The sequence below is a fragment of the Henckelia pumila genome, chromosome 4, assembly GCF_033568475.1.
Source record: "Henckelia pumila isolate YLH828 chromosome 4, ASM3356847v2, whole genome shotgun sequence".
NCBI classification, from domain to species: Eukaryota; Viridiplantae; Streptophyta; class Magnoliopsida; order Lamiales; family Gesneriaceae; genus Henckelia; species Henckelia pumila.
Genome location: NC_133123.1, coordinates 140,054,785 through 140,079,907, shown reverse-complemented (window position 1 = coordinate 140,079,907; position 25,123 = coordinate 140,054,785). Strand labels below are relative to the sequence as shown.

The following is a 25,123-nucleotide window of genomic DNA, read 5'->3' as shown; positions in this document are numbered from 1 at the left end:
CACATATATTACAAAAAATAAGTATCATTGTTTACTTCGACTAAATCTACGAGAAAACTTAATTACCGTTTTGACTTTTATAAAAATAATATATTTTTATAAGTTGGACTTTGATAAAATTCAAGAGCCATTTAATCATAGTTCTGACTTATGAATTGATTGATAGGTATTTATTCACTACACTTTTGTTTCTGAATGAATAATAAAAAAATTTACGTGACTTACATGAACAATTTTTTGTCCTTAAAATATTAATTAGAATAAAAATAAATCCACCGTCAAGTGTCAGTGTAGCTCACAAAACAAGGAGCTCAATAAGATTCCCCAATTCGTTGATTTATATTCCATTTATTTATTGATGATTAATGTCCCATATGAAACGTACATTTTTAAGCATGAAAAGCGACGAAATTAAATAGTAGTGACCATCTTTTTTGGACGTTTGAATTGAATTACATCCATATTGTGAAATTAAAGTAGTAATGAAATATGTGAAAATAGATATCTTATAAAATTCATACATAGATGATAATATTATAAGAATTAAATTAATTACTAGTTTATAATTTGTGTTACAATATTATTATTCTTAGCTCATTGCACATATATAACCATAATTAAATTAATTTATTTTTATATTTTCAAAATTTATTTAATTATTTAATTAAAGAAACCTGACATGTGGATAAGCTTTATTTTGACACATTTGCATCCAATTGGCTCGCCTCGCTCTATAAAACAAAGCCCTTTTCCGGTTTCCCTTCATAGACAATTCAAACGCACTTTTGTTACAAATTTTGTAATGGCTTCCTTATCATTCTCACAGCCGAATCAAATCACTAGTCGCCGATTCTCCGCCGTCCCTTCTCCACGTTTTCCGAAGAATATCTGTTTCCGCCACCAGCTCCGCATCTCCGCCGGTTACGCTACAGCTGAGAGGGTTGCCGGAACATCTCTGCAGACCGGTTCATTGTACGACGTGCTGGGGATTCAATCCGGTGCCTCGTGTCAAGAGATCAAGTCGGCGTACAGAAAACTGGCCAGACTCTTGCATCCGGACGTCGCGTCCAATTCCAGAGGCGGAGCAGCTACCGACGAGTTTATGAGACTGCACGCGGCGTATGCTACTCTTTCCGACCCTGAGAGGCGCGCGATATACGACGTGAAGATTTCCAGGCGACGGCGGATGGAGGAGCGCTTGGCGGCGAGTGCTTTCCCGGAGGTGGAAGGACGGAGGCGGACTTGGGAAACTGATCAGTGCTGGTAGCTAAATGACTGTTTTAGCCCTTTGATTTTGATTTCATAAAAAAAACGCTTTTAATTTTTATGAATTTTCTCATACATAAATATTTTTTTGGCTGACTTTGTTCTGTTTTTCTCATGTAAAGTGTAAACCGAGTTTTTTTTACTGTTGATCACAAATATTGTTTGCTAATTTTTATTTTCTTTTTAAAGATTTAATGCTGTCGAGTAGTATTAGTTATTTAGTTTTGTTCTACTGGATATATTGGATCTTAATTTCGTTTAAAACCAGATTTCAGTGAAACTAAAATTAATTCCGCAAAAACACTGCAAAATAAAATCTCGATTTATTTCGTGGGCTTTGGTGATCTACATAAAATATGATACCAAATAGGCCCAAAGTTAAGTTAATGCAGGCTTAAAATCTAAGCCGAAAACAACATGATCTAGATTCTAGCCCACGGTTCGTTGGCCCGGGGTGGTCGCGGTTAATTAAACAAGGAAAAATTACATGTTTTTTTTTTTAACTATAAAAAATTATCTAATAATTTTTCGTAGAACAAATTAAATAAAAAAATAAGAATATAAAATAAACATATTATTATTTTGAATGATAATTGATTTATGCGATGTGTGAAGAAATTGGATGACTACAAATATACTTTATTGTTTGATGCTATTTTATATTGACTTGTTCTCTTCGTTGATGCCGACCCCATAAAGTAACAAAAAAATGAAAATATGCCGGTGATCACACATGGATTGAAAAGAAATTGCTGTGTTTACTTGTTTGACAGTTTATTGGATGATAATGTTCTCTAGCTGTTGAAAAGTTTGGTCATGTGTGGCTTCCATTTAATTAAAAGATCACACATATGCATAATTAAATGTTTGAGAATTTCGTCGTCAAGAGAACTGCCTTTAAATATTAATTTTCGAGTTTAAATGAGTGAAAAATATTTATATTTTAAAAAAGAGATGAGACCGTCTCCAGATCTTTTACTCGATTCCATCAATTAAAAAATATTAAATTTTAGTTTTATATAATTCAAATCGATCATTCAATATATTTTTATATATATCATAAAAAAATATTAAATTTTATTCTTATATGATTCAAGTCGATCATTCAATATATTTTTATATATATCATAAAAAAGGAAAATTATTCGAACAGTGAGCATTTCAATCCAACTATAAAATCCCTGCACCACACAATTTTTAGTTACTTGTTCTCTAGCTAGCTCGCTCATCTCCACATGAAAATGGTTATTCATTCAATTTCAATATTGGGAAAACACGATCATCTCTATTTCCTGATTCTCTCAAATTCTCTTATACTTGAAGGGACCCCAATTCATATATGGATTCTTTATCATCAATTACGTATACAAATCATCACTATAATCATGTTTTCAGTCTCAGCTACTAACTCGATCAAGTTTTACAGTAATTGAAGCCGACCAAAAGGGTGAAGAAAAATGTGTGAATAAAACACACATTCATATTTATCGCAAGAGAATAAGAATAAAGGGGTTTTTCAACTTAAAGTGCTGCTGTTAACGAATTTTGGGCCTATTTAATTCGCTTTTCATATTGGTTCTTAGCCATTGTCAACCGGGCGAAATTCTATTTTATTTACACTTGAATTAATTTGCCATATTTTACTGTAAATATTATTTTACGCCCCACACAATTTCTTGCAGTAAAAAACCGTCGGGCGGGTAAACCAAGGCGCGTTGGACGTCAGTGGATCTCCGCCGTCACGTGTGCTCGAGTCTTAGGTGGTGCCGCCGCCTCCTTGGCAGCCTCGTGTCGGTTGTACACCCATTTAATGTTTCGGTTAATTATACTTCAGTCCCCAAGCCTAAACAAAAATTAATGATCAATCCCTCTTAAAAAAAAACTTTGTTTAAACTCTCTGGGCCCACATGTTTTGTTTCGGATAAAATTCGATACAAAACATGAAAAATATGGTACAAATACATGATATTTGAGTATCAAATGTGTTAGATCTAGTATAAATATATGATTTTTGAGTACTAAAAAATATTGATATTAATAACACATTTATCTTATTTGGATGAAAATCGATACAAAACATTGAAAATATGGTACGCATATGTGATTTTTGAGTACCCAATGTGTTAGATCTGGTACAAATATATGATTTTTGAGTACTCAAACACATGTTGCAAGTTCACGTTAATAAAGATGTTTAGATTTTATACTCAAAATTGTATTTTTTGTACTCGATCTTGAATAATTAGTGCTCAAATATCTTGTATTTGTACCATATTTTCAATGTTTTGTACTTAATTTTATCCGAATAAAATAATGTGGGCCCAGGGAGTACAAACAAATTTTTTCTGACAAGGGACTGATTCTTAATTTGCTTTTGGATTTAGGGACTGAAAACCAATTCACCCTTAATGTTTTGAACATTTGAGTTGTGGGTTCCACCTAAAAATCTTGTCGGAGCTAAGTGACAACAGTACACGAAGGCACAATTAGGGTTGGGAAAAAATATCAAAATGCTGTCATATCGTCTATATCGTATCGAAAAAAAATCGTATATACCGTAAATTTCGATATACCGAAAATTTCGGTATGGTATCATGCCGATACCGTACCGAATTTCGGTGTACTGAAATTTTTCGATAAGAACGGTATGGATTTATGTAATACCGAAATTTTGATATATCGTACCGAAAATTTTGTTTCGATACGGTATGCGGTATTCGTTGAATACCGCGGTATACCGTACCAAACCACCCCTAAGCAAAATCTGCAAGAAAACTTGTTAAAGATATGAAATAATGCGGAACATGAACCAAAAAGAAGTGCTCATTTCGGGGGGATATTAGGTTTCCTTATTTGGTGGTGAAAACATGAGACCTATTTATTTTGATTTTCGCACCCATTTTTGTTGTCACCATGCTGTATAAATGGCTTCCGTATTAAAATAAAATCAATTGGTATGTCTTCGATAACTAAAAAAAATTATTTTTGTCGTAAAAATTTAATTTGTGTGTTTCTTATAAATCCAAATTCCACATTTCTATTTAATTTTATTGATATTATTGTAAAAAAATCACCGAATTTTCATATTTGTTTTCAAACAATACTTATTTCTGGTATTTGTTTTTTTAACTTCTTCATATAGCTTTAGTTATGTTGCGTAATGAATAAATGGGCCCAAAGAAAACTTTACATTCCTGTCCTAAGGTAGACTTTGGGCTTGGACTACTGTAATATCAGATAAAAGCCCATATAAGACGTGTATCGATTCAAGGTACACAGAAAATTAGAAATAAAACTGTAATATGTACACACTTATATGTAGTTATTAATTAATATGTGGGAAGAAATAAATATATTTGGGTTTAGGGTTACAAAGGGAAATGCAATATAGGGATTATTTCTCGAAGAGACCGATGTGTAATATCCAAATCAACATTTATTTGTGCTAGAATTTCAAAAAAATGACGTTTATTAAATTATATATATAGTAAATTAATTTTTTTAAATCCTTATAATTTGCATTCATAAATTTTATTTACACACTACAATTAACTATGAATAATGAACGGCCTCTTGTATATATCACTTGTTTTTTTTTAAATCCTTATTTATTGCATTTTCATAAATTTTATGCTGTATAGTGTATACTATAATTAACTCCAAAGGATGGAATATTTTGATCATCTTTCATCCAGACAAATCCATATGTTACTATTATTTCATTGTAAAAGCGTACTTGCATTAATGCTGTCTGAATCAGACTGAATTCTATAGTCAAATTTATTAATCTCACTTTCCTTGAGAAATCAAAGAGGTAATCATGTAACTTGGATATGTTTAAATAAACTAACTTCAACCCACAAATTTAAGTAAATTATCTAGTCTCCCGCTGAATCCGCAATTTGCTTTTGGTTAAAGCTAGTAATTTAAAGTGATTAAATTTGGCTTTGATACTTGGGCTTCGAGTTGCATTTGGTGATATGGGTATAAATAAAATTATGGTTGCATTCAACCTACACTAATGACATTAATCTTCATTGTACGATTTTCATTAACTTTAATATTAGTTGTCAAAATTCATATATATAATGTACATATATTTATAGTACACTTTTTTTTTTTTTTTTTGGTGACGTGGGAACCCGCAGCCGCTACCTTTCGGTGCACTCTGGGTAAACCTCCGGACTAACGCAATAGCCTGCAAACTACGTCAGTCAGGTAAACCACACTAGACAAGCCCTGTGTGACAGGCTGGTCCAAGAAGGTGTTGGCAAGGAAAATCGAACTCCTGACCTATGTTCAAGAATTCACCTACTCCACCAACTTGGACACCCCATTGGGGGCATATTTATAGTACACTTGAACACACGTTGCATGTGTTTAGAACAAATACAATAGTACATAAGCATAGTATTGATTGCTACTATAAAAAAAAATGGAGAATTTTAGATCCACAGTGGATTTTTAACTTATAATTTAATTTTAACTTTAAGTTCGTTTGAAATTTGTATCAAAACTTATTAAAAAAACTTTGTACATCGAAACTTGTAATTCAAATTCGATGATTTTGAAGGACGTAATTTCGTTCTGAATGTGAGACAAATATATATCCCACAGATCATTTTCAAATAATCAACACCAAATTAGGCTCATCGTGATCAATCATCAAGATGCATGCACATAATTGTTAGATGAAAATGCCAAGATAAGTTTCGAAGTCTGCTTCATCTTCATCTTTATAATAATATTACAAATTCTTACCATCAAAAAAGAAAATATAATTTCATGCATGAAATTAAATATTTTTTTTAAAAAAACTATAGTCGTTCATTATTTGTTCCTCGATCTCTATTTTATATAATTCGTATTCAATTCCATGAAAAAATATAACAAATCTACTATATTTAGTGGAAATATGTCAGAGTGATATTGACATTACATTGAATGGAATGTGCGGAAATATTCAATATAAAGTCATCGAGTTAGTATATATTTGAATATTGATTTGTATTATGTACAATTCAAAAATTAATTTGGATTCATTGTGTGTTAATTTCTAACTTCTACATCTTAAAGTTAGAGAACATAATTTTTATCCATAAAAATGTAGTAATAGTAAGTGAATTTTAAGAAATAACAATTAAAAACTTAATTTGGAAAATATTAATATAACCAATCGGCTAGCTAGTAAGTTTATTTATAATAGAAAAATCTTCTCCAAAAAGAGAAAAGGGAAACCTAGCCAACCTATCTATACTACATCTTTTTTCATGGATAAAATGTTTGGGGATAAAAGTAATAATTAGTATCACTTTTGCTTACGCACATCTTACATATATCCTTATCAATTTTTAAAACTTTTCATTTTCACTATAACGATTATGACTACGATGATATAATTGATAAAGAAAAATCTATCTTTAGCATTAAAATTTGATCAACACCTTTATTATCAATTTATCTTTCTAGTGCATTGTTTGGCTCATTAATGTACAGTGAAAGGTTTATAATATAAGAGATAATTAATCCATATATATACTTATAAGATAACGATGCATTGCCTTATTAATCTTTTGTAAAACTTCATATAAATATTAGATAAAGCGATGAGGAAAAATCAATCAATTATTATCTCTGAGTGTCGTCGTACGGTATTAAGGCACCGTTTGGTTTGAATGATAGGATAAGTAATTCATAGATAAGTAATATAATGTAAATTAAAAATAAATAAAAAAAATAGTTAATAAATTATTTGATTTGATGGATATATTATAATTTATTTGATTTAATTTATGTAAAATTATTAATTAATAAATATCTATAAAATGATTGATTAAGATAAGATCATAATAATTTGAATATCAATAATTAATAAATATTTGCAAAAATAACAAGTTTCCAGATATTAACAGTACGTTTCGCATCAAAATATATATATATATATATATATATATATAGTTCTTTTATGGTGCCCAACATTATATGTCAACTTTATGTTTACCATGTACAAGTCAACTCATCTATTGCACATGGTGAACATGAAGTGAGCATATAGTGTTGGGCACCATAAAAGAACTCATATATATATATATATATATATATATGTGTGTGTGTGTGTGTGTGTGTGTGTGTGAGTGACACAATTTATGTTTGGAAATAAAAAAAATGAAATGAGAAGGATAATCTAAAATAAAAGCGCATAGAGAAAAGAAGAGAATGATCTGTTATTGAGCTTTACACGACAGATAACATGTCGAATGCACGTTGTCGATGAATGAATATAATTAATGGTGAGAGATGGAAGTGTCACTATATAAATACACAAAGTTTGGTGATATCATTTTGGCATATAATCATGTCATTCACAGACCTCCATAACATAAAACTGAAAGGTCATATTTAGCAAATACTATTTTGCTATATATATTATGGTCATGATCATGAAACAGAAAAAAGAAAAGGATTTTGACGTTTGTCAAATTCTTTTCCGATCCATATCTTTCACGACCCAAAATAATGAGTTTACAGGATGGTAGTCTTTTTCGAGATCGCTCTCCTCTGCAACGTACGTTGAGTTTGAACGAGAGCACCTGATGCGAACATCATAAAATGAATGCCCCGGGGGTGGGCTTAGAAAATTTTAGAGAGTGAGTGTGTGCTAGAAAGTGATCGTGTCTCCCTTGGCCAGGCGTAGGAGCCTGGTATTTATACATGCTGACCTGACTCTTTTATGATTATCCAGTATGGCCTAACTGAAAATTTTTATTGTGATAGGATGGTTGTCACGTGTGATTAGACACCCCGTAATACTAGGAGGAACCCATACCGTGACAGTGTGATTCATAATGATTTGATTTGCAGTAGAAGTCTGCCACACGTAAAAGAGATATGGGCTTCATTTTATATAAAATGACCTTGGGCCCACTGAGTATTACCGGCCCCTGGTTTTCGGGTACTTATCCTTTCATCTGTGGGCCCCTGAGGGAGCTTCTGGGTCCCCGGTTTACAAGTCGATCCCGGGCCCATCACCCGGGAGGGAGTCCCCTGAGGGAGCTCCTGAGTTCCCGGTTTACAAGACAATCCCGGGCCCGTCACCCGGGAGGGAGTCCCCTGAGGGAGCTCCTGGGTTCCCGGTTTACAAGACAACCCCGGGCCCGTCACCCGGGATGATGCTGGGTTCCCATCTTGCAAGATGACCCCAGACCCATCGTCTGAGCATACCAGGATAACACCAATGATGCGAACATCATAAAATGAATGCCCCGGGGGTGGGCTTAGAAAATTTTAGAGAGTGAGTGTGTGCTAGAAAGTGATCGTGTCTCCCTTGGCCAGGCGTAGGAGCAGATATCAGGCTAATCCTGGTCAAATGCATTGGAAAGCCGTGAAGGACATTCTTAAGTACTTACAAAGGACTAAGAATATGTTCATGGTATATGGAGGACGAGATCTGAAATTGGAAGGCTATACCGACTCTAGCTTCCAAAGTGACGTGGATGACTCGAAGTCAACCTCTGGATTTGTGTTCATGCTCAATGGCGGTGCTGTCTCTTGGAAGAGTTCCAAGCAGGACACCACAGTGGATTCCACCACTGAGGCTGAATACATTGCAGCATCAGCTGCTGCTAAAGAGGCCGTTTGGATGAGGAAGTTCGTCCAAGAGTTGGGCGTCATTCCTGAATTTGTTGGTCCAGTCCCGGTGTACTGTGACAACACGGGTGCCGTTGCTCAAGCAAAGGAACCAAGGTCTCATCAAAGATCCAAACACGTACTGAGGAAATACCACATCATCCGGGAGATTGTGGAAAGAGGAGACATCACTGTCGAACGAGTGGCCTCTGCAGACAATATCGCTGATCCGCTTACTAAGCCCTTGCCAGGACCATTGTTTGACAAATATCGCGAAGCAATGGGTCTACGTAGTATGACTAGTTGGCTATAGGGCAAGTGGAAGATTGAAAGAGTGGGTGCCCAGTGAGCCAACTTGTGGCTATGGGCTTTGATGACTCTTTGTACAAACGATCTTTTGTTTAATGTAATTTACACTTTTATTAATGGCAATGACTTTATCTTTCTTCATATTGTTATATTATGATATACTATTGTTGTTTTGATAAAGACCTTGAATATACTATAGTGTATGTAAGATGTGGTAGAACATGGGGATGTCTATCATGAAATACATCTTATAGTCACTGTATATTCTAAACTGTTCCTAGTCGATTGAGCCGTCCGATAATAAGGATAAGGATCGCTCGAGTTTGAGACTAGCATTTGCGATGCGGAGTACCACGTTTCATTGGTAGGGAACATGGAGATGTTCGAAGCATGCAAATGGATATTCATAGGATGAATAATCGAACTACCCTATCCGGACTTTCCAAGTGGTTATCACTTATCGAGTGGATAAAGTCCGCGGTTTTGGTTGTACACCATTAGTCCTTACTACTTGAAACATCATGGAGACTCTATATGCTAGTACTGTGCTTTGACTCGTTTACCGACTCTATGGGGGTCATCAGGTGTCGGGATTGGGTACAGTTACAACACATATAGGAGTCGATGCATTGTTGTCAAGGATTCACCACATACTTGCGAGTGTGGATATCCTATGCGATCTGAGGAGATATTAGTGTGACGAATCTCTGGCCAGAGTACTTGATGTGATTTAAGAAATGGTTTCTTAGTAGCACATGCGATGTCACTAATTTGATCTTCAAGATGTATTGCATAGTTATCGAATCTTGAGCGACTCTAGATATACCAATGGTTGTTGATTCGATCGGGATATATGGATGAAGGGACCGTACTGTACGCTAACCAAAATCTACTGGTTCTTGTAGGCACTATCAGTGATACCTAGGGAATCATGGGGCGATGTTGCTAGGCGCTTTACCATGATTCGTTGGGCAAGTCGGAAAATCGTTGTTTCGAGTCACAAGGAGTTGTGAGCCCACGGCTAGCTGTATCCCTGAACCATTGAGGGTCACACAGTGTAATGGAGTTTTAATCCCCGTTGAGATAGTTAAATTTAAAGAGTTAAATTTAATGAATAAAGAAGTTGGACTTCTTAAATAAGAGTAAGGGAGTAGGATTTCCTAAAATGACATAGGAATGTACATTTTTGGAAACCACTGAATTCGGATTCAGGAAAATTTATCTTGACTTTAAAATGTGCAGAAATGGTTTCTGTGCACATTGGTAAAATCGGTTTATCAATCGGAGTCACGATGAATTTTATATTAATTTCTGAACATGCGGGCTTTGCTTATCGGGCCTCAACTTATGACTAATGGGCCCTAAGGTGTTAGTGGCCTGCATTATAAATAAGTTATTGCAGTACAGAAATTACACACAACTAGTCATAATTTGAGAGACAGAAAATCGAAAACCCTAGCTCTCTCTCAAAAGAAATTCGGCCGCCCCCCTCCCTTCTCTGCGTGAGAAATTCCGGTCTGTGATTTTGAATTGCAGTCTGGAATAGCGAATCAAATTCGTTTATTCTCTTCGTAGAAAACTTCTGATAGATTTTCTAGTGCAATCTATCAGAGGGATTAAACCTCCATTCGTGGACCTGATTGAAGGTGTTCATCAGTTCCTGGGAGAGACAACAAGAGCAGAGAAATCTGTTGGAGTCCAATAATCTCGCTTCGAGATTGAAGGTAAAATTTAATAATTGTTATTTAATTTTACACACACTAATAATTTAATCGTTAAACGGTTGATACCCACACTATGGAATTGTTCCATAATAAAATTTTTAAACTTCCGCTGCACCGGGTATCAATCGTGATTGATCTGAACGCCAGTTTTCCAACAGTGGTATCAGAGCCAGGTTGCTCAGATCAAACGATTAAATTAATCGATTGTACAAAAATTTTTGAGTCTTGTAAAACAATATTTTAAATAAAAAAAAAAAAATTTTCGGGCAAAACCCGGGCAGCGACGGTCGCTGCCCCGGGCGGCGCACGGCGCCGCCCAAAGGGGGCGCACAGCGCCGCCCACGGTGGCGCACGTCGCCGCCCAGTGCAGCGCAGCGCGGCGCACGGCGCCGCCAGGGCAGCGATTGTCGCTGCCCTAAAGGGGCAGCCGGGCTGCCCCGGCCCGCGCCCACGGGTGCGGGCCGGCCCGGGAGTGTCCCGGGCGGCCCGCGGGAAAAATTATTTTTTTTATTTAAATTAATTTTAATGTGTTAAAATTTTATTTTTGGTCGGGTCAAAAATTGTTTTTGATTGGTTCACGAGGCATCGGATCGAATTGTTCGAGTTCGAAAATTTTAAAATTGATTTTTGGATAAATTTGAATTTTTGGAAAATTTTAATATTTTATCCTTAAATTGAATTTTGAAATCAATTATTTTTGGTACAATTGATGATAAGATTTGATCTTATGTATATATTAAGTAAAATATGATTTTATCTATAAAATTAGATTCTGTAGATAAAATATGATTTTATTTAATAAAAGGTAAAATATGATTTTATATGTAAAATATGATTTTATATATAAAATATGATTTTATCCTGTTTAAATTTAAATTGTCATATGCATGATATCCAATAAATTAATTTTGAATTAAATGTTATTGGATAAGGATGATCGATTGTCATGACCAATTTTGTAGGTGTATGTTAGGAATTTACATTTGTTTTATTGTTGTTGGTTTTATTAATGGGCCTGGTTTATGGCCCAATATGAATGTCATATGTAATAAAAGTGGGCTTGGTTTATGGCCCGTTCCCACCCCTAAAATGTATCCCCTACTTGTCATTGCTATTTATTGTAAATACATTAGATTTAGTGGGAGATCAAGATTTGAAGATGGTGGGCCCAGCAGACAATAAAGACGAAGAAATGTAAATTGGAAGCTAATGTAATAGGATTGCATTGCATACTGCATATTACCTAGGATTGGACTAAGACTCGTGATTGGCAACCACGAGTCAATTAGAAATGGAATCGATCATCCTATATATAATATATGATATTATGATTGTATGCATGTTTTAGACATAATTGTATGAATCCGGCAAGCATACAATAAATTGAAAAATGATGAGACAAATTTTCATAATTAAAAATCCCTCATTTTAAATATGATTTAAAATTGATATCAAGATAAATAAAGGAAATTTAAATTTGTTTAAATGTTCCTACCTTCCATCAACGGTCAATGTATGTGATGCTACCCGCGGATACGGTCCGGCTCATATTATTGGGGGGGCCCGTCCGTCGGAAAGCTGTACATTGGATCGACACATGTTGTAAGTTGGGTGGAACTCCCATGGGATCGGCTCATATTATTGGGGGATCCACATGGCGACCGTCCATCACAACTTAATATTGATGGGTCATCTTGACATGTCACTATAAACGGCGTCATATTATTGGGCCCTTATTGGACATGAGGTAAATACATGGGGGTTGCTTTGGAAGCAATTGGGCTCTACCTTTTGAGAATTATGGTTGGCTGATATTATTCGGGACCATAAGTTTGTCAATTGGACTCCATGTTCTCACTAAGGAAAAAGTTTCCCGTTTTCACTAGAGGGTAGTGAAATCGTTAAAATAGTGGGAGTGAGATTCATAAAATTAAATTCGCCTATTTTATGTCTTAGTAAATTGCTTAAACAATCATTGATATATGTCTGTTTTTCTTTTCAGTATTTCATACAATGAATTCGCGTAATCCATTATTCTCGATCCTCGAACAAAACAAGTTGACTGGCGCAAACTATACGGAATGGTTCCGGAAGTTGAAGATTGTCTTGACTTCGGAGAAGATGCTCTACGTGTTAGAGAAATCACCTCCGAAGGAAGCACCAGCTGATGTAAGTCCGGAGGAATTGGCCAAACTTGATGCATGGTGGGACCATGACATCAAGACCAAATGCTATATGCAAGCCTCGATGTCTGATGAACTCCAGAGGCGATTTGAGGACACCGTGAATGCTGCTGACATTCACGCTCAAATCAAGGAACTTTTTGGGGCTCAATCGAGGGCTGAAAGGTTCGCTACTGTTAAGGAGCTGATGACGTGTCGCATGCGTGAAGGGACTTCGGTCCGTGATCATGGGGTACGAGTGATTTGGCTAATACAAAAGTTAGCGACCCTTGATTTGGTGTTGGAGCATGAACTCAACGTGGATTTACTGCTTCTGTCTCTTCCTTCTTCGTTTGACGGATTTGTGGTAAATTTTAATATGAACAAGATAGAGGCCACCCTTGAAGAGATGGTCAATATGCTTGTGACATATGAATCCACACTTAAGAAGGATAAGCCAGCTTTCTTGGTGGGCTCCTCATCTTCTGCTAAGAAGGGGCCAAGTATGAAGGGCAAGAAACGTTCTGCCCCACCCAAGAAAGTCGAGCCCGAGAAGAAGCACAAGACAAAGGCTTCAAACAATGGAAAATCCAAGGATGTTTGCCATTACTGCAAGAAGCCCGGTCATTGGAAGCGCAACTGCAAGGAATATCTAGAGCAGTTGGGAACTGCAAAGGGTATGTTCTATATTGAAATAAACATTTCACTTAATACTACTTCTTGGGTATTGGATACCGGATGTGGATCTCACATTTGCAATGATTTGCAGGTGATGACAAGAAGTCGCAGGCTTAGAATGGGTGAGACCCAGCTGAGGCTCGGGAATGGTTCCAGAGTTGAAGCTACAGCCATTGGAGATGTTTGTTTAATTTTGCAGAACGGTTTTAAGTTATTTTTAAGAGATGTTTTATTAGTTCCGGATTTAATTAAAAACATTATTTCTGTTTCTATGCTAGATAGAGATGGTTATTCTTGCAATTTTGTGAATGGGATTTGCAATATTTACAAGAATGAATGTTTGATTGGAAATGGACAACTTGAAAATGATCTATACAACTTAAAACTAAAAGACGTTCCAATAAATTATATTGATAAACCGGCGACAACAAACAAAAGGAAAATCGATAGTCAAAACCCGGCAAACCTTTGGCACGCTAGACTAGGTCATATTTCCTCAAGGAGGATGAACAAGCTAGTGGGAGAGGGCATGTTTGATATGTCTGATATTAACTCTCTACCTACTTGTGAATCCTGCCTAAAAGGGAAAATGACTAAATCTCCTTTTAAGGGGAAACCTGAGCGTAGTCAAAATCTGTTGGATTTGATCCATACAGATGTTTGTGGTCCATTTAGAGTTGGGACTCAACATGGCCACACCTACTTCATTACCTTTACTGATGATTATTCAAGGTATGGGTATTTATATTTAATGAAATATAAGTATGAAGCATTTGAAAAGTTCAAAGAATTCAAGGCTGAAGTAGAAAATAAGCTAGGTAAAAGTATTAAAGCACTTCGATCGGATCGAGGTGGAGAATACTTAAGTACCGATTTTTTGGACTATCTAAAAGAGAATGGGATTCTCTCTCAGTGGACTCCTCCTATGACACCACAGCTTAATGGTGTATCGGAGCGTCGTAATCGAACTTTGTTGGACATGGTTTGATCCATGATGAGCTTCACTGAGCTTCCACCTTCGTTTTGGGGCTATGCGCTTGAAACGGCGGTATTGTTGTTGAACAACGTCCACACTAAAGCAGTGGACAAAACACCATACGAGTTATGGAATGGCAAAGCTCCTAAGTATTCGTACTTAAGGATTTGGGGATGTCCTGCTTACGTGAAGCAGACAGTGGGAGATAAGTTGGATAGTCGATCCAGCTTATGTTATTTTGTAGGGTATCCGAAGAATTCAATCGGATATTATTTCTATTATCCTGCTGAAACAAAGGTGTTTGTTTCTAGGAATGCCACCTTCTTGGAGAAGGAGTTCTTATTGGATAAGAAAGGCGAGATGATGGAACTCGAAGAAGTTCGAGAAGAACCCGAAATACAAAATAACGATCCTACGCCTCAGGAACCATTACTGGACACGCCTGAACCTAGAAGATCCGAGAGGACTTCTAGACCTCCTGTTCGATATGGTCTTCTTCTTGAAGGGGATCAAGATGAACCCGACATTGGATGTGATCCAAGAAACTTCAAGGAAGCAATTTCTGATGCGGATTCAAATTTATGGCTTGAAGCTATGCAGTCTGAATTGGATTCAATGCATACAAACCAAGTTTGGTCTTTAGTAGATCCTCCTGATGGAATTGTTCCAATAGGGTGTAAATGGATCTACAAGAGAAAGCTTGGGCCTGATGGTAAGGTATTGACCTACAAGGCGCGATTGGTGGCGAAAGGTTACACTCAAAGACAAGGAGTTGACTATGATGAAACCTTTTCACCAGTTGCAATGTTCAAGTCCATAAGAATCCTTATTGCCATAGCTGCATGGTATGACTATGAGATATGGCAAATGGATGTGAAGACTGCTTTTCTTAATGGAGACATTAAGGAAGAAATCTATATGAAGCAGCCGGAGGGGTTCACATCCATGGGAAGCGAGCATAAGGTATGCAAGCTTCAGAGATCAATTTATGGTCTAAAACAAGCATCAAGAAGTTGGAACCAGAAATTTGATGAAACAATAAAAGATTTTGGTTTCATCAAGAACCCGGAGGAACCGTGCGTGTACAAGAAAGTAGTTAAGGATGCTGTGACATTCTTATTACTTTATGTTGATGACATCCTACTCATTGGGAATGATGTAGGGATGTTGCAGTCAACAAAGATATGGTTATCAGGTAGATTCTCGATGAAGGATTTGGGTGAGGCATCCTACATTCTTGGGATACAGATCTATACAGATAGATCTAAGAGAATGATAGGACTCACTCAATCAACCTACATCGACACCATATTGAAACGGTTTTCAATTGATGGGTCCAAGAGAGGACATCTACCCATGTGTCATGAAGTTTCTTTATCCAAGTCTATGTGTCCCAAGACTGATGCAGAGATAGAGAATATGACACATGTACCATATGCGTCAGCTATAGGTAGTATCATGTATGGGATGATATCTACCAGACCGGATGTAGCATTTGCTCTGAGTGTCACGAGCAGATATCAGGCTAATCCTGGTCAAATGCATTGGAAAGCCGTGAAGGACATTCTTAAGTACTTACAAAGGACTAAGAATATGTTCATGGTATATGGAGGACGAGATCTGAAATTGGAAGGCTATACCGACTCTAGCTTCCAAAGTGACGTGGATGACTCGAAGTCAACCTCTGGATTTGTGTTCATGCTCAATGGCGGTGCTGTCTCTTGGAAGAGTTCCAAGCAGGACACCACAGCGGATTCCACCACTGAGGCTGAATACATTGCAGCATCAGCTGCTGCTAAAGAGGCCGTTTGGATGAGGAAGTTCGTCCAAGAGTTGGGCGTCATTCCTAAATTTGTTGGTCCAGTCCCGGTGTACTGTGACAACACGGGTGCCGTTGCTCAAGCAAAGGAACCAAGGTCTCATCAAAGATCCAAACACGTACTGAGGAAATACCACATCATCCGGGAGATTGTGGAAAGAGGAGACATCACTGTCGAACGAGTGGCCTCTGCAGACAATATCGCTGATCCGCTTACTAAGCCCTTGCCAGGACCATTATTTGACAAATATCGCGAAGCAATGGGTCTACGTAGTATGACTAGTTGGCTATAGGGCAAGTGGAATATTGAAAGAGTGGGTGCCCAGTGAGCCAACTTGTGGCTATGGGCTTTGATGACTCTTTGTACAAACGATCTTTTGTTTAATGTAATTTACACTTTTATTAATGGCAATGACTTTATCTTTCTTCATATTGTTATATTATGATATACTATTGTTGTTTTGATAAAGACCTTGAATATACTATAGTGTATGTAAGATGTGGTAGAACATGGGGATGTCTATCATGAAATACATCTTATAGTCACTGTATATTCTAAACTGTTCCTAGTCGATTGAGCCGTCCGATAATAAGGATAAGGATCGCTCGAGTTTGAGACTAGCATTTGCGATGCGGAGTACCACGTTTCATTGGTAGGGAACATGAAGATGTTCGAAGCATGCAAATGGATATTCATAGGATGAATAATCGAACTACCCTATCCGGACTTTCCAAGTGGTTATCACTTATCGAGTGGATAAAGTCCGCGGTTTTGGTTGTACACCATTAGTCCTTACTACTTGAAACATCATGGAGACTCTATATGCTAGTACTGTGCTTTGACTCGTTTACCGACTCTATGGGGGTCATCAGGTGTCGGGATTGGGTACAGTTACAACACATATAGGAGTCGATGCATTGTTGTCAAGGATTCACCACATACTTGCGAGTGTGGATATCCTATGCGATCTGAGGAGATATTAGTGTGACGAATCTCTGGCCAGAGTACTTGATGTGATTTAAGAAATGGTTTCTTAGTAGCACATGCGATGTCACTAATTTGATCTTCAAGATGTATTGCATAGTTATCGAATCTTGAGCGACTCTCGATATACCAATGGTTGTTGATTCGATCGGGATATATGGATGAAGGGACCGTACTGTACGCTAACCAAAATCTACTGGTTCTTGTAGGCACTATCAGTGATACCTAGGGAATCATGGGGCGATGTTGCTAGGCGCTTTACCATGATTCGTTGGGCAAGTCGGAAATCGTTGTTCCGAGTCACAAGGAGTTGTGAGCCCACGGCTAGCTGTATCCCTGAACCATTGAGGGTCACACAGTGTAATGGAGTTTTAATCCCCGTTGAGATAGTTAAATTTAAAGAGTTAAATTTAATGAATAAAGAAGTTGGACTTCTTAAATAAGAGTAAGGGAGTAGGATTTCCTAAAATGACATAGGGATGTACATTTTTGGAAACCACTGAATTCGGATTCAGGAAAATTTATCTTGACTTTAAAATGTGCAGAAATGGTTTCTGTGCACATTGGTAAAATCGGTTTATCAATCGGAGTCACGATGAATTTTATATTAATTTCTGAACATGCGGGCTTTGCTTATCGGGCCTCAACTTATGACTAATGGGCCCTAAGGTGTTGGTGGCCTGCATTATAAATAAGTTATTGCAGTACAGAAATTACACACAACTAGTCATAATTTGAGAGACAGAAAATCGAAAACCCTAGCTCTCTCTCAAAAGAAATTCGGCCGCCCCCCTCCCTTCTCTGCGTGAGAAATTCCGGTCTGTGATTTTGAATTGCAGTCTGGAATAGCGAATCAAATTCGTTTATTCTCTTCGTAGAAAACTTCTGATAGATTTTCTAGTGCAATCTATCAGAGGGATTAAACCTCCATTCGTGGACCTGATTGAAGGAGTTCATCAGTTCCTGGGAGAGACAACAAGAGCAGAGAAATCTGTTGGAGTCCAATAATCTCGCTTCGAGATTGAAGGTAAAATTTAATAATTGTTATTTAATTTTACACACACTAATAATTTAATCGTTAAACGGTTGATACCCACACTATGGAATTGTTCCATAATAAAATTTTTAAACTTCCGCTGCACCGGGTATCAATCGTGATTGATCTGAACGCCAGTTTTCCAACAGGGATTCCAGTTAGCTCCTGGGAAGACCAGGCGAATACATTTGTATTCTTGGCCAGGCATGCTTTCAATTGATTCATAAGGCCGACCTCCAAATCCCTAGATATCTTGACAATTTTTCCTGGTTGTTCCGGGAATAATTGCACTACCTCATGCTCCTCCTTAACCTCCCCTATTGTGCACACCTCCTTTTTGCCAGGATCATTTCCTCCTTGTTCACCACGAGCTTTCTTATTGTCCACTCGTACCGTATCAGCATAACATCTTCGAGAGGAGGGTTGGTCTCCTTTTACTTCCCCTATCTGGTTTCCCACCGGGAATTTAATATTTTGATTATATGCAGAAGCCACAGCCATGAAGGCGTTCAAAGCTGGTCTCCCCAAGATGACATTATAGGAAGATGGAGCTTCTACTATTGAAAAGAGAGTCATGATAGTTCTTCTCAATTCACCGGCTCCCAGTGTAATGGGCAACCAAACCTCTCCCCGAGGCTGTACTGTGTGCCCCGCGAACCCGTAGAGAGAGGTTTTCACCAAATTGACCTCACATCCCAGCAGGTCCATTTGTTCAAAAGCTTCTTGGAAAATGACATTTACCGAGCTTCCAGAATCAACGAAAACCCGCCTTATGTCGTAGTTGGCCACCCTGGCTTGGATGAGCAAGGCATCGTTATGAGGGGTGACCACGTCCTTCAAATCCTCTGGCCCGAAGGAAATGACCGGGCAAGAGGTTACTTTCCGGGTCTCTAAACCCAATACTTTTCTCTTACTCCAAGATTTCCGAGCCCTATTCGAATTCCCATCAGTGGACCCCCCTGATATCATGTTGATGACTCCTCGGGAGGGTCCGTCTCGTGTCCTATCCTCCAATCGCTGAGGTGGAACCCCCCGGGCTTTTTCTGAGATAGCCTCATCAGGCCTGTGCGCCGCAAATCCTGGTGCCCTATAAGGTCCTCGCTGTCTTTTATCCATCCGCCTTTCCTCTCCTGACACCGGCCTTTTTGCATCCGGGGCGCATCTTCTGCACTCGCTGGTATCATGAGTGTTGACCTCGTGAATGGAGCAATATTTTCCCGCTCCTTTTTGGGAGGTCTGCCGAACTCCCTCCTCGCACACATGGACCCCTCGATCTCTAGTTACTTTCGGCGGGGCATGAGCCATCAACCTCCCCAGATAATCAGTTTTCCCTCCTCCCGGGTTATTCCTACTTCCTCTCTCTCTATTCCCTTCTCGCTTGTCTTTATCCCTCTTTTGCTTCTGGGCCTCCTCCATGTTAATGTACTTTTCAGCCCGGGCTAAGAGGTCTTCAAAGTTTCGAGGGGTTTTCTTTACCAGCGACCGGAATAATTCTCCCTCCCTGAGACCTTGGGTAAAGGCTGTGATCCGGGTTTCCGGTGCGCACGCTGGAATCTCTAAAGTTATTTTGTTGAACTTCTTGATATATGCTCTTAGAGATTCCTCTCCCACCTGCTTTACCTCAAAAAGACTGAGGGTAGTCTTTCTGTACCGTTTACTGCTGCTGAAATGCTGCAGAAAGATTTTCCGAAACTTTTTAAAGACATCAATGCTTCCGTCCTCCAAGTTTCCAAACCACCGTTGGGCAGAATCTTTCAATGTGGTTAAGAAAACTTTACACTTGATTTGATCATTATAACAATGTAACATGACCACATTTTCGAACCGGGCCATGTGCTCCTCTGGATCACCACTACCATCGTACCCTTTGATCTTCGCTGATTTGAATTGTAATGGCAAGGGCTCTTTAATAATCTCCGGCGAGAAAGGGCATCCCGAGCTTTTGACTCGCGAAGATTCCCGCGAGTCAGTGTTTTCCAATTTTAAAATTTTTTGTTTCAGCAGTTCCAACTCCCCCACCATGGTGACATGGGCAGACTCAGCGTGTGATTCTGCCTCCTGTTCCGCCTGTATGCCCTCTCGTCCTCCTCCTCTCTTCTCCTTCTCTTTTCCTTCTTCCCGCACCTTGTCTATTGTTTTTTCCTGCTCCTTCCATAGTTCCCCCTGGTTCCTCTCCTGCTCCTGCTCCTGTTGCTTCTCCGGATCGCCTTCCCCCTTCTCCTGTCGTAGAGCTAGGATCCTTTGTAATGCTGCCTCTACCATGACATTCACTTGCTCCCGCAGATTTGCCATCGCTCGCTGGGAGCTTTCGGGATCCTCAATAATCGTCATATCCACGTCTTAAATCTCAAGTTCCCACAGACGGCGCCAATGATGCGAACATCATAAAATGAATGCCCCGGGGGTGGGCTTAGAAAATTTTAGAGAGTGAGTGTGTGCTAGAAAGTGATCGTGTCTCCCTTGGCCAGGCGTAGGAGCCTGGTATTTATACATGCTGACCTGACTCTTTTATGATTATCCAGTATGGCCTAACTGACAATTTTTATTGTGATAGGATGGTTGTCACGTGTGATTAGACACCCCGTAATACTAGGAGGAACCCATACCGTGACAGCGTGATTCATAATGATTTGATTTGCAGTAGAAGTCTGCCACACGTAAAAGAGATATGGGCTTCATTTTATATAAAATGGCCTTGGGCCCACTGAGTATTACCGGCCCCTGGTTTCCGGGTACTTATCCTTTCATCTGTGGGCCCCTGAGGGAGCTTCTGGGTCCCCGGTTTACAAGTCGATCCCGGGCCCATCACCCGGGAGGGAGTCCCCTGAGGGAGCTCCTGAGTTCCTGGTTTACAAGACAATCCCGGGCCCGTCACCCGGGAGGGAGTCCCCTGAGGGAGCTCCTGGGTTCCCGGTTTACAAGACAACCCCGGGCCCGTCACCCGGGATGATGCTGGGTTCCCATCTTGCAAGATGACCCCGGACCCATCGTCTGAGCATACCAGGATAACAGCACCAATATTAGATTTAGAGGTGATAAAAAATACCGAATTTTTCGTGTACGGAAGTTACCGTACCGAAAAAATACCGAATTTATCGAATTTTCGGTATACCGAAGATTTCGATACGGTACGGTAATAATACCGAAATTTTTGGTATTATAACAGTATGAAATTTGAAATTTTTGGTATATAACAGTATACCGAAATATCGAATAATATTTAAAAAATTAAAAATACTTATTTTTTGATTTTTTGTCCACTAATTAACAACGAACATGTCAATAATTTTCGATGTTACATCAACATTTACCACTTAATTCAACATTTTAACAAAATAGGACTAAAAAATCAAAATTATTGCACTAAAACAAACTTTGAATACTTTGCTTACCAAAATTCTAACACAAGATAAATTAATGGACCAAAAAAGTTTTTTTTTTTTTTCCCCTTGTTTGAACTCGATATTTATTGTCATGACAAAGTGATACGACACATATTGGATGGATTCTCGTTGCTGACGCTACTAATTGGATAAAACGAAATGTGTAGCTTGCTTATTATTTTTATTTTCTCATTTATTTACATAAAAAGGCTTTAAGCGAAAAAGGGTGAAAAAAGAGAGTAGACCAAAAAAAGGAAAACTTAATTCAAAGTATAAAGACTTTCTCAACAAATTAAATTAAAAGCCAAAGGATAAGTATAAACAGACACTTGTATCTGGACTCATAGGTATTTAGAGAGTTTATAGAAAATAGTTCTCAACTTATCTTTAACAAAATTTTAGTTAACTATTTTTACCCTTTTTAGGTCATACTTACTCTCAAACTAATTTTCTCTAGTGTCTCAAAAATTTACTAGTTTTTTTGAGAGGTCTCAAAAATTTACTACTGGAAAGCTTTCAACTACCAAAATAAATAAATAAATTCTTACGATGTGAAAATGGCAAATTCAAAGACATCTTTACGCATAAAAAGTTGTATAAACTAATCATTTATACGAGATATTTCGATTTACAATTACGAACACTCGATCCCAAATGGCAAGTTCCGAATTTGTATTAAGGCAACACCACATGTTCCCACCAACTCCAAATTAAAAAGAAAAAAAAAAACGAATGTTTTAATTTTCTGTATGTGCAGCCCATCTAGCTCATTTCTCGACTCCTAAATATTTTCAAATATTTTTTAATGCTCAATCAAATTAGATTCTTGAATTTAAGACAAGCCCTATATATAGAATTAGTACGTACTCCTCTGGAAATCTTATCCTTAATTAACGAAACAAGACTTTTTTCTAATGTCATATATTACTGCTGAATCCCATAACTTACCATTTACAATATTCCATGTGTCCAATTTTGAATGATCCATTATTTAAAAAAAAAAAAAATTAATGATCCAGTGGCCTGGTTGATTTTAATATTATAAGATGAAATTAATTAATTTTAAATAATTATATGTGTAGTTGTTTTTTCTTTTGGCTTTTTGTTTTTTTTTTAATCGTGGGCTTTACTGAAAAGTGAATGTTTAATAATGAGGAAATTTTATCATTTGTCGGAAATGAATGCATGCATGCTTTGCGTTTGGTGTTAATTAATATTATTATTGTTTGAAATAGAATGCAATGCGTTTGGTACGTAGAAGATTCTTCTTTACACGACAGGCATGTGTGTTCAATATTATTAGACCCTCGTGAATTCATATATAAGATTTAATTCACTGTGTTCTTTATTTACTTCACTGTTTTATTTTCTTCGAATACATACTTTATTGTACTAATTATTTGATTATTTCTTTACTTGTCGACTTCGTCTCCATCTCCTTTATTTTATTATTTTCTTCACAGTTTTGGTTGTTTTTTTTAAGATAATTTGTAAAGATAATCACTCACATATTGTCGGCACAGAAAATAAATCAATATTAAATCGAATTTTTGGAGAAAAAAAAGGATTATAATTGTCAGCAGTGGGATTTGAACCCACGCCCTCGTTAGAGGACCAGAACTTGAGTCTGGCGCCTTAGACCACTCGGCCATACTGACTGTTGCGCTACTTCTTTCAAACTATAAAATTTATAGAGTTTAATAATAATAAAGTGTATTGACATTGACCATTCAATTCAATTATAGTATTTTTATAATCTAATATATTTTAAGAAAAATACCGAGTTATATAAAGTGTATTACAATTTACAAGCCAGGTCAAAAATATATAAATGCAAAATATTTTTTACAATATCTAATTTCTTAACCTTTGGAGTGGTGGAGTACATTATGATGGTGATGGACCCATCATCTCACCGTACTCGGGGAATTAAGCAGATGAATCAGATCAATTTTTTTTAAAGAAAAAATTTGTAATTTTATCGATTAAGATCCTTTATTATAAGTTTAATCAATCAAAAAGTAAATTTATCATTCATCCAAATAAACGATGAGTGGGAAGAAAAACAAAAAGAGCCAAATTATCAGCAACTTTATTCGCAGTTCTATGAACATGTATTAATTCTGAGATCCCAGAATTATTAATATTATATATTTTATTTACATACAATTTCATTTGATTTCAGAACTTGATTTCTTGATTACCAACGTGCCAATCCCACTTATTTGACCAATAACCAAAAATAAATATCCATGGACACTAATTGGCGTATTAGGAATCCAATTCTAATTTAAAGCATTCGAAGACTTTAAACACATGCAATGGATCGATATATATCAGAAATTAAGGTTCCATCAAAATGCATGAATAAGAATGTAATGAATACGAACGTTTTAAACATTGAGTAATTGACATATTATCTATTTTTTTTTTTTCCTGTTGTTAACGTACATGTATATATGAATGAATTAGCTAGACATAAAAATAATAATTTCAATACACAATAACTCTTGTGAGACGATTTTATGAGTAAATTTTGTGAAACGGGTCTCCTAGTTGAATCGCCTATAAAAAAATATAAATTCATTATATATATGACACAAAAAATATTATTTTTTATTGTAAATATAAACATAATTGATCGTCTCATGAATACAAATATATGATATTATCTTGCAATAGAGCTACTCATTCCAATATTATCTAGAACATGAGATCATGCAGCTCTTGAGAAGTCTCAATTCCATGTCGCTTGGTCCTAGTCCACTAGTTTGCGTTTTATTTATTTATTTTTATAATTTTAGTCTTTTTTTTTTTTACAAATAATTTTAGTCATTTTCAAATATAGTGTTTATATCATATCAATATTTTGATTAAAAAAAGACTAAATTAGGAAAATTTATGGACCGTGAATTGATGATTGATAATAATTGTTTAAGACTAAAAATATAATTTTCCGTATATGTTATATATATAGTTGACGTAAGAAACTTTTTGTTTTTTTTTCCCCCCAAAAAATGAGGTTTTCAGAAATCATTACTGTAGGAATCATCTTAAATTGTGTGAAAACAATTACATTATAATTACACCAATTAAGCATTTAAAAACTTGGTAAGATCTCAATTCAAAAGCTAGGAGACGCACGATCCAAACTCACCC

At 37.0% G+C, this 25,123-nt stretch overlaps 1 protein-coding gene and 1 non-coding gene across 2 annotated transcripts; one reads left to right on the top strand and one right to left on the bottom strand.

Annotated features, from left to right (window-relative positions):
- Nucleotides 1–760: 760 nt before the first annotated feature.
- LOC140867344 (chaperone protein dnaJ 11, chloroplastic-like) lies at nt 761–1,453 on the top strand. Its single transcript, XM_073272418.1, has one exon. It carries the CDS (start codon nt 803–805, stop codon nt 1,265–1,267), a length of 465 nt encoding a protein of 154 aa, XP_073128519.1. The 5' UTR covers nt 761–802; the 3' UTR covers nt 1,268–1,453.
- Nucleotides 1,454–23,538: 22,085 nt separating this feature from the next.
- TRNAL-CAA (transfer RNA leucine (anticodon CAA)) lies at nt 23,539–23,622 on the bottom strand. Its single transcript has one exon. It is a non-coding gene; the product is annotated as a tRNA-Leu (tRNA).
- Between the last annotated feature and the right edge of the window lie 1,501 nt (nt 23,623–25,123).

Excerpts from the sequence above, each read along its gene's own strand:
- LOC140867344 (XM_073272418.1), top strand. The coding sequence starts at position 803 with ATGGCTTCCTTATCATTCTCACAGCCGAATCAAATCACTAGTCGCCGA.